Below are 11556 nucleotides of genomic sequence, written 5' to 3' on the forward strand. Positions count from 1 at the left end.
TAAATTCTTATTTTTTTCGGCAGGGCACGAGGATTTGGCCAAATCTTAATCCAGTTTAAAAAGACACACATGCTTTGAAATTAATTTCTTCTTATATGTAGTCAAGATTTAGGGGCCTATTTATTAAACCTCACATTTTTCTGGTCGAGATTTTAAAGGGGAAAACTCAAATTTTTAGTAGATTTTTTTTTTAGAAATTTATTATACCCCAAAGCTGCTAAAAATCCAAATCTGAAAATACTCCATCTCAAACCTGTAGACGTCAATAGCCTGAAGTTGTTTTTTGACACTGTGATCTGCGCTGGATATTCCGATAAAGTCTGGGATAAAGATACTGTAATCCAATAAAGTTGAGTTTTCTGCTGACAATAACGATAAAGTCAAGTTATCACAGTGTCAATTCGACTGTGATTTGAATTGATGCACAAATTTGTCACAATGTTTTCTCGCTCCTATTTTTTCGAGAAAAATTTGATTCATTGGAGTTTTAGTAAATAACTCCCTAAAAGTGTGTTCAAATTTGGCAACCACTAGTAAATTAATGAACACCTAACACACTGACATTGGATTTCCTAGATCTCTAGAGCTTAGAGTGAATATATTGGAAGATTGTAATTATTCTCTAGAGATCATTCAGAATGATTTATTTAGGAGCTTCTATTCTGAAACTGCTGTTGCCTGGACTTCCATGTAGAGCATGTCACAATGCATTGCATTGTATAGCAGTAAGTCTTATTTTCTTCAACAAAAATTGTAGCAGTGCAACAAAAATTAATATGGTCTAATTTTTTTTATACCAAGACCTGCAATTGAAAATGTTTTGCATTTATGTATAAATGGCATATTTATCAAAGTCAAGTAACAGTTCTTAACTAATGAGATTAGAGCCATGTGTCTTTATATACTTCCATTAAACATGAAAAGGGTCTTACAATACTTTTTAACCAAAAATGTGGGTAATGCTGAAGATATAATTGATGTTTTATGTAAGTTGATCCAATTTATTCTCCAACATAATTATTTTACCTTGTTTACCTTACTTGGGTGATTCTTCTTACAGATTCAGGGTACAGAAATGGTGACGACCTGCATTCTATCCTCTGCCTAACTTTTTTCTGTTTTTTTTGGGAAGAGTCAATAGTATATAAGTTATTGCTGAGACAATATCACAGTAAAATTATTAAGTTGTTAAGGTACGTCAATAATATTTTAATAATTAAGAACGGTACAAAAGAGGAGAATGTGGGATTTATAACTGAACTTAATAATGATTTTAATATCATGTTAACTGACTATATAACTGAAACATAAGTTTCTTTCCTGATTTGGAGATCATGAAAGAGAATGGGAAATTTTAGGAAAGAAACAGCTACCAATTCACTCCTAAGAAAAAAAAGGTTAAAGAGGAATAATATTTACAGATTGTGAGTAATTTGAATATTGTTACAAGCCTACATTTTTGTTTAAATAGTTTAAAGGGGGGGGGGGTTCTTCCACTATATCTTGTATACAAATAATTCTATTCCCCCAACCTAATTAGTTTTGTTACAGCAAACTTGGTCACTAGTAAACGTCTATTTGGTTTTGTAATAGTTCTCTACAAACGTCTTCAAACCACAGCAGTTGAACAGGGTCGTACCAATGTGAATTTTCTGATGAATTTTCTTCCAATCTTTTTATATAAGTACCCCTAGTATCCAATTTGTACAATTTGGTATTGCCAGTTGGAAGGGATTAGCTATCTGAGATCCGTTTGCTGGGTTAAAACTGCCCATGGCACAATGACAACTCAGGAGAGTATCGTCTCTTTTCAGCAGTTTATTTTCACTTGCAGCAGATAAACAAAATAAACAGTTCAAAATAAAATCCTTGCCACTTAATGGGCTTCTAACTAACACAGAACAGTTATCCTAACTAACTAAGAGCACGCCTACCGCCTGTCTCCCCAAAACAGAAAACATTCAGAAACCACACAAATTCCCAAACCTTGTGCTGATTTCATTCTTCTCAGTGAGCTCAGAGGCAGCTTTCCCGTATCTTACCCCAGACTGTAACTCAATACTCAGGCTTAAGCTGCCTTTTTTAATTATCCACCTGAGATGCCTCAGTTAAACCCAAAACACCGGGCTAGTCTCAGAACCACTCTGTTAGGAACCTGGGACATAAATAAGCTCTGCACTTTCCCAAGTACCCTGGTAGTGACTCACCACACAGTATATTAGATTATGTGTTGTTACACCTACAAAAAAAGGCAGATCTCACTCAACCTGTTTCCTAAGTTATGTTGTAAAAAAGGATATTAAGAAATAAAATATTTGTTAAATTGTTTGCTGTTTGTCTCTCTGACTTCTAATCACCAGTAAAAACAAAATCCAATTTCCATTATCTATCACTCCATTCTAGCATTTTAGTATTTTGAAATTTTACCAAATTCAACGTTTGCTTATTGAATAAAAATTAATCTTAAAACAGTGAAAAAAAACCTGAACACATTCAATTTGTATTCTAATCATTATCATTGGGTCTACAAATCAGAAACATTCTAAAAACTCAAATTGGAAAAAAATCAGTTATATTTTGCCTAGAACAACTCCCATTGACTTCTACATGAATTTGTAAGATTTTAGATGCCGTTTCATATATTTAAGCTTTTTATTATTTTGTGTTTAATATAGAACATTCAAGTTTTAACACAAATAATTAAATCACGTTACAATTCTAATTCAAAGATTGATACATCTGCCCCAAAATTTTTCACCAGATTTTTTGTTGTTTTTTGGTTTCTTTTGGATGTAACATTCAAAGGGTAGAAAGAAGAGTAAGACACAGAGAAAAGAAAAGAGAAGAAAGGAGATTGCACCGTGAAGTAAGAGGTTAATTTAAACAATTTTATTAGTATCTTTATTTAGTATCTGGGTTTTATAAGTTGTCTGGGTGAAATATATATCTTATTAGCATTTCTTGCAATCCAGAAGATAGGCACCATAGTTATTGAGCTGGTGAGTGGTGAGGAATAGATTCTTTTGAATAGGTTATTTTGTACAAAACATTTGGGAAGGTTTTCATTTCGATATGGTCTATGGTTGGAATGGTATGTTGGATGTTTTTTTCCATTTCTTAGCGAGTTGTGATCTACGTGTACTTGCAAAGATAACATGTACCTTGGGGTGTTATTGGTTAAGAGTAGGTGAAAATATGCCCAAAATTGCCAAATCCAAGCTCATGGTTGGAGATTAGCAGACCACTTGATTAAATAGGTTGTTCTAGACAATACCTTTTGTGCCAGGGGGCATGTCCACCAACAGGGTGCCTTTATCACCACATCCTCTCTAGCATATTGTAGATCTGTGAAGTTAGGATAAACTGCATGGATTTTGTCAGGTGTCAGTACTATCTGTATAACCATAGTAAAGATGGTTAAAGAACCTGGAGTATTTGGAGGTCTGTAATCTTGCTCCCAAGACTCAATTATGCAGATTGTGCCACAAAAGATGTTTGTCTTTGTCTAAGTAATAGGTTGCATGTGATGCCTTTCTTGCTGGTTGTGTTTTTAACATGTCTGCTTTCAAATTTAGTTGTAGTATATGGATAAACAAGTGTATTGGCTTGTAGAAAATGGCAAATTTGAAAGAACAGTTATGGGATCCATTATCCGGAAACCCGTTATCCAGAAAGCTCAGAATTATAGAATTAATTTTATCCAAATAATCCAAATGTAAAAAAATGATTTCCTTTATCTCTGTAATAATAAAACAAAACATTGTACTTGATCCTAACTAAGATATAATTAAACCTTATTGGCAAAACTTATAGCAGGGGTCCCCAACCTTTTTTACCCATGAGCCACATTCAAAAATAAAAAGAGTTGGAGAGCAACAAAGGCATGCAAAAACTTCCTGGGGTGCCAAATAAGGGCTGTGATTGGTAGTCCCTATGTAGACAGTCAGCCTACAGGAGGTTCTGTTTGGCAGTACACTTGGATTTTATACAACCAAAACTTTCCTCCAAGCCAGGAATTCAAAAATAAGCACCTGCTTTGAGGCCACTGGGAGCAACATCATCATCAAAAAAAAATGTTTTTGATTCTATATTGGTCATTATATTTTGTTGCAGAATAAAAGCATCATGGCTCTCTCAAACATTATATAGATGGATCTGAGTAGCAGTATTAAGAGAACGTTGAATGCTGTTTTAATGGCATTGATCCTTTTGAGCCATGAGGTGAATGCTATTTACTATGTGTTTAATTATATTTGAACATCTTGTTAAAATGATGCAAAGATTTGTTGATAGATAGGTAGATTTGGTTCACTGTTAATTTGGTGCAAATTTTTTTTATTGTGGAGCCTTGCCAGTCTAGGATGAATTTTGGCTTCAGTTCCTGTAAGGTTAAATATAGTATTTTATAAGAAGTGCTTGGTTTTTCATTGTAATTAACTCATAATTGATGTCTCACCAATGAGGATGAATATGTTGGAAGCCTCTTACAAAATTAAATCTACAAACTGTAGGACTTTACATTCCTTTGTCATGTCTTTAGACATTTGGATCTTTGAGAATTTATACTGATTTGGTGGTTTCTAATAACCCCTTTTTTAGAGCAACAGAGAATAACGTCTGCAATTTCTTTGTTGTAGTAAGGTGTTCTAACTTATTCTTGCTGTGTATCTCAAATAAACTCCATGCATGGTAAATTGCCAATGTTCCTGGTCAATCCAGGAAGTGGGATTTATGGGGGTGTCCATAACAACTTGCAGAGTTGGAAGCTTTACTAGGAGAAGTTTAATTCTGGAGTGGGATTGGTGGAGTGAGGAGCAGTATGTAAAATCTTGTGTACTTGGGGTAAAGCACTCTCCATGGGGCAAATTCACTAAGATGCGAAGTTGCGCCAGGCGCAACTTCGCCGAGCTTCGCCGCACTTCGCCAGGTGTAGTTTCGCCAGCGCTCCGCAAATTCACTAAAATCCGAAGTAGCGCTCAGGGGTAGCGTAAGGTTGCGAAGTTGCGCTAGCGTTGATTCGCTATGTAAAGCGAAATTACGCTAGCGAAGGCTAATTTGCATACGGCGCGAAATTCAAATTTCAATGGAGGAATACGTATCAGCACTACAAATGGCTAGAAAACCTTCAAATCAGCAAATAAAATTTTATTTTGCCCTACACATGTGCCCACTGTCTAGGTAAGTTGCCATGAGTCAGGAAATGTAGAGGGGAAGGAGGGGAGCCCCAAAAAATTTTTTGATCTTTTTCAGCCTATCACCCATGATGTAGAAAACACGACAGCGTTTTTTGGGACTTAGAAAAAAAATGTACTTTTTTTGAAACAATCCCTATCTACTCTATTGCGCTTCGCCAGGTCTGAGGTGGCGAAGGAAGTCTAGCGTAAAAGGTAGCGTTCAGTATACTGCGCAAGTTAGTGAATTTGCATAGTTACGTCGCTAGCGAAAATTCGCCTGGCGTAAGGGTGCGAAGTAACACTAGCGAAACTACACCAGCGTTCGTTAGTGAATTTGTGCAGTAACGAAAATGCCAAGCACTAGCGAATTAACGCTAGCGTTCGGCGCTTCGGCGCTTAGTGAATTTGCCCCCATATGTCTACGATTGAAAATAAGCTACCACTTAACTTCCCAGATTACCAGTTTGCCTAGATCCTATTGTAAGGATTTCATATCCAGGATGGAATTAATTGTCATGAATAGTTTTGTATCATGTACACATAATGTTACATTACATAAATGCCTTCCCAAAGCACATTAAATATTAGTGGACACAGTACAAAACCCTGTAGAACCTTGCTCCAACTAGAGATTGTGCCATTGGCCACCACCCTCTGTATCCTTTAGATAATTTCCTAACATTGTGCAAACAACATTGCCAAAACGAAGAGACCTTAATTTAGAAAGCAACCATGTACTGTATATTGCACTGTATTCAATCAGGACAAGTCTTGTTTACATTAACGTTGAGTGAACCAATTAAAAACCATATACTGTATCTAGCAAAAAAACATATATTTTGTTTTTGAATGTGTTTTTTTTGTATATGATTGTTTATTTTTATAGGTGTCATCGTTTTAGATGGAAAACCAAACTATTTTGTATATGTTGGTTCTCACTGAACTGTCTGATTTTCCAACTCTTCGGCTTCCTCTGTTCCTGGTATTTCTTCTGATCTACCTTTTAACTCTAACTTCGAACCTTTTGATCCTTCTACTAATCTTTGCTGATTCCCATCTCAACACCCCCATGTACTTCTTCCTTGGAACCCTGGCATGTCTGGATATAAGTTACTCCTCAGTCACTGTCCCAAGAATGCTCTTTGATTTACTCACACAAAAAAGGGTAATTTCAGTGAGAGCTTGTATAACTCAGTTCTATTTTTTTCTCTTTTTTGCTGTATCAGAAATGTCTGTACTGTCAGTGATGTCCTATGACAGATACATTGCTATTTGCCGCCCTCTTCACTACATGCAGATAATGAACAGGAACTTTTGTGTTCAACTTGTATCAGGTGTGTTGGTTTTTGGTGCAGTACATTCCTTGCTGCACAATCTTTTTTTAGCTAAACTAATATTTTGCAGGTCAATTACTTTGCAAAGTTTCTTTTGTGACCTGCCCCAGTTGCTTCGGGTCTCCTGTAGTGACACATTAATCAATGTATTGCTTATATTTCTCGCTGCAATATTGTTCGGTGGTGTCATTTTTGGGGTCACCTTTTATCCCTATATCACTATTATTAGAACTGTTCTAAAAATACCATCAAAAAACATGAGATCCAAGGCTTTCTCCACCTGCTCCTCTCATCTAACGGTGGTCCTTATATTTTACAGTACAAGTTTATTTAACTACTTTCGCTCAAATGCAAGTGACCAACAAACTGAGGACAAAATAACGTCTGTATTTTATGCAGTATTAACCCCCTTTTTAAATCCTTTGATCTATAGTCTCAGGAACCAGGAACTCAAAATATCCATAAGAAAATTGTTACAGAGGATGTAAATCTTTGGATAAACTGGATAGAAAAGACAATAGCTGAAGAACAATAAAACATATAGGGTTGCAAATGCCTTGAAAGATCATAGAATAAAATAAAATTTTGTTTTTACATTTCATTAGTTTTTAGTTAAGGTTTCTTAACACTTTTTTATATATGCATATCCATTCTATATTCAGAATTGAAATTCTGAGATAGCCTAAATTGCAACATCCACATCCTTATATAGACAACCACAGTATACATTATTAAAAACTCCATTGCTAAGAAAGTTCACTATCTCTATTTTGCTTAGTTGCAAAAAAAATTCAGATAGAGCCAATGCACTCATTAGATTGTAAGCAATAAAGCAGACACCAAAATAGACACCAAAGAGAACACTACAATATAACTCTAAAGACCTGGTATATCAGAAGCAGCTTTAGGATTACCTAGAAACATCATTGGTTAGGTAGCATCTGTTAAAGCCCAGATGATCTTCAATGAACCAACATCAAAAATTGAGAAGGGATGTCTCTAAACATGTTGCGCAATATTTCCCAAATAAAGGGGTTGGCAGTTAATTTTAATTCTGTTTATTAGAAGTAAGATCTTCAAAGATCACCATATCACCATTACTTTTTTGGTTACAATTCAGATGTACTTTGTGCATTATCTATTTACAGCCTTGATGGAAAAAATTAGCTTGTGTTTTACAATTGTGCACACATAGCAGATACTAGCTGAGCTCCATAGAATAGAATAGGTGTTTTACCAGGCTTATCTGTTATTGATTGGCTATGTCTTTTTTCCTTTTTACAGCTTGAATGGCTGCCCCCATGGCTACACAGCAGCTTTTTCATATAAACTATAGTAGTCTTTCTGAAGCAAACACAGAAGTAAATTATATTTCTATTACCTTGATACACTTTCATTTTTTTGGTGTTACTATTCCTTTAAGCACAAAAACCTAAACAAAAAAATCAAATGTAAAACTTCAGCATCTTAAGGTTTGCAAGTTCATAAAGAAGTCAATGGGAGTTTTCCTAGGCCAAATTTAAGCTATTTTTTTTCCAATTTGAGATTTTTGATTTTTTTTTTTTGAGCTTCAAAATTTTTCAATTTTTTTTCACGATTATATTCAATCAAGGTTTTTATATCCGGATTTTTAAATAAATAAACAAATTTGTTTTTTTTTTTAATGTGAGTTTATTCAAGGTAGAAAAAAAACCTCTAAAACCTTACACATTAGTGATGATTAAACAACAAAACTCTAGTAATGTTATATATTGGAGAATGAATCCTAAAAGCAAGGTCTTCCAACAAATTCCAAGAAACAAACTTACCATCTATATTTTAAATTTAGTGTACATTTACATCATTGGTGGTCTAGGGAAATCTTAAGAGATGGAATTGTATTCAAGCTGAAACATGTTTAACTACTAAATCATTAACAGTCAGACAGAAATTGGATGTCAGATCTACAGTTTATCAAAGGGTTATATACTGCAGATTATATAATATTGGAAAGCAATAGTATAAAATCTGTGTAAAGTCAATTCTAAGGTTAGAAATTATTTTATCATAATATTCTGTTTCCGATAAATCACAAATGTTTGGTATTGTTCCATCCTACAAAAGTGAAACTATTATATACTATTATACAAATACATGAATGAACCCAGATTATGTATGTTTTGTAATCCTACAAAATTGAGTTACTGCATTGAGATACAATGTGAAAACAATGTGATTGTTGTATCTATATGATAAAGCCTATATTGATAAAGAATTCTCCATTTGAATTTGCTCCTGAAGCTTGATTTTTGTGTTATGTTCACTTTCACTGCCTACCACCATATTATATTTTCCTGACCAAAATAGGTATGCAATCATTCACTCCACCCCCCCTTTTTTAAAACAAATCCATGTTCTTTAAACTTGCATTTTCTGAATAATCTCTTGCCAATGTTTTTTTTTTTTGCTAGAGAAAACACTATGGGGCACATTAATTTAGATTAGAATTTTCACCTCGGAAAACCTCGTCATATTTTGCGCAATTACGTCAGACATTAATTCGTTACGACTACACATATTCATCAAAATAGGAAAATCTGTCTTGAATAGTGAACGATTGCGTACTTTGCAAGTACGTGGAAGTTTCTTAGAGAATGTTCTCTCTTTTTTTGAATACAAGATATGATGTCACTGTTGAGCTTTATCTTAAAGGGATACTGTCATGGGAAAAAAATTTTTTTTCAAATTGAATCAGTTAATAGTGCTACTCCAGCAGAATTCTGCACTGAAATCCATTTCTCAAAAGAGCAAACAGATTTTTTTTATATTCAATTTTGAAATCTGACATGGGGCTAGACATATTGTCAATCTTCCAGCTGCCCCAAGTCATGTGACATGTGCTCTGATAAATTTCAATCACTCTTTACTGCTGTACTGCAAGTTGGAGTGATATCACCCCCTCCCTTTTTCCCCCCAGCAGCCAAACAAAAGAACAATGGGAAGGTAACCAGATAACAGCTCCCTAACACAAGATAACAGCTGCCTGGTAGATCTAAGAACAACACTCAATAGTAAAAACCCATGTCCCACTGAGACACATTCAGTTACATTGAGAAGGAAAAACAGCAGCCTGCCAAAAAGCATTTCTCTCCTAAAGTGCAGGCACAAGTCACATGACCAGGGGCAGCTGGGAAATTGACAAAATGTCTAGCCCCATGTCAGATTTCAAAATTGAATATAAAAAAATCTGTTTGCTCTTTTGAGAAATGGATTTCAGTGCAGAATTCTGCTGGAGCAGCACTATTAACTGATGCGTTTTGAAAAAAAATTTTTTCTCATGACAGTATCCCTTTAACAGTTCAGCAGGTAGAACCAGGCAAAGTAGACTTTGGCAAAAAGGGTAACATATTTGAAAGTTTACATAAATTTGGGAATTAACGGTCATTCACCAGAGCAAAATTCATCTGTGAAACACAGCAAAAGATCTCTAGGGCTTTGTTTTTTCGCTAGTGAATTGTCCTCTTCGCCATTTAGTAAATAGGCAATGTTGTGGCAAACTGACTTTTTGGCAAATTTTTGCTAAACATCCACAATTCACCCTTTAGTAAATGTGCCAAAATGTGTGGCAGTAGTCTAAGTATTAAAGTGCCCTTATACACTGCCCTTTATATGGGCAAAGCAAATAATGTATGTATAATACCTTTAAACTAACTAAAATGCATTTATATGTCTTATTTTTATTTCTAATCTAATTGAATTTTTCCCACTGACAATTAATTTTCTAGATCTTTAGAGACTAGTGAATGCATTTAAAATTATAAATAACCACCAGAGATAACAATCAGATGGTTTATTTAGGAACTTACATTAGAACAGTGATCCCAAACTAGTAGCTCATGAGCAACATGTCACAAACAGGGGCTGCCAGTCCACATAGGGGCTACCAAATAGCCAATTACAGCCCTTATTTGGCACCCCAGGAAGTTTTTGCATGCCTGTGTTGCTCCCCAACTCTTTTTATTTTTGAATGTGGCTCAAGTGTAAGGTTGGGGACCCCTGCATTAGAACATGTCACAAATCCACCTCTGTGTGTAGATGTAAGTCTCGTTTTCTTCAAGAGTTTGCAGAAGTATAACCAAAAAACATGCATTTGGGATTTGTTTTTCTATACAATGATCCAATTTAAAATACCTTCCAAACTGGACAGGGTTGTATAGTATATATGCATTTGATTAAAGAGTTATATTTTTTAAATGTTTTCTTAGTATGTAGTTTGTGCAATTTTGTATTAAGGGTAAACTAGTTTATGTACTGTATATGGCCAATGCCTATTTTAGCATCCTTTGTAGAATTTTCTCCTGACTGTACATGTTTTATAAAAATGTTTTACATATTATCTTGAGTTACTGAAAACAAGCTGTGTAATTCATTTTCCTACAGCACTAAAAATGTTGGTGTACTGACAACAAGGGTTGGAGCAGACAAGTATTTGTCAACTATTTATTGAAAATAATTGAAATCGCTGGTGGGGTGACCAACGTATCGCTAAATTGCCTGAAGTGTCCTCCAGAGACAACTTTGGGTGACTTAGAGATATGTTGGTTATTCCACAAGCGATTTCAATTATTTCCAATGGAGAGGCATTTTCAGAAGATGTGTCGCCTGCAGTTGTTTATAAAAAATTGTGGGTGACAAATCTCCCTGTTGGCCACTGCCCTAAAGCAGGAGACAGCTGTAGTAGTAGATGGTGGGACTAGGTGCTGGCTCTGAAAGAAATGGAGGAAGCAGCTTGGAGTATATGGAGACAGAAGAAAATATATAGTGAGGTGCAAAGTGAGTTATTATTTGCTTTATGGGAAAACAAAAGATTTCAGCAGTAAAGGGGACAGTACTCTCTTGGATGAGAATAGGAGAAATCTAGCAGCTGAATTTTATACAGGCTGTAGTTAGGAGAGATGTGAGTTTGGGAGACCAGTTACTAGTGGGCTAGAGTAGTCTAGGCGAGAAAGAATGAGAGCAAGTATGACTTATGTCTTAGCTGTCGCTTGTTAAAGTAAAGGATGTATATT

General features: G+C 35.0%; 1 protein-coding gene across 1 annotated transcript; it reads left to right on the top strand.

The window, feature by feature from the left end:
* Nucleotides 1-6099: 6099 nt before the first annotated feature.
* LOC108701955 (olfactory receptor 145) lies at nucleotides 6100-6996 on the top strand. The gene has a single exon (XM_018236967.2). It carries the CDS (start codon nucleotides 6100-6102, stop codon nucleotides 6994-6996), a length of 897 nt encoding a protein of 298 aa, XP_018092456.1.
* The last annotated feature ends 4560 nt before the right edge of the window (nucleotides 6997-11556 follow it).

Source organism: Xenopus laevis, chromosome 9_10L (genome assembly GCF_017654675.1).
Source record: "Xenopus laevis strain J_2021 chromosome 9_10L, Xenopus_laevis_v10.1, whole genome shotgun sequence".
In the NCBI taxonomy this organism is placed as follows: domain Eukaryota; kingdom Metazoa; phylum Chordata; class Amphibia; order Anura; family Pipidae; genus Xenopus; species Xenopus laevis.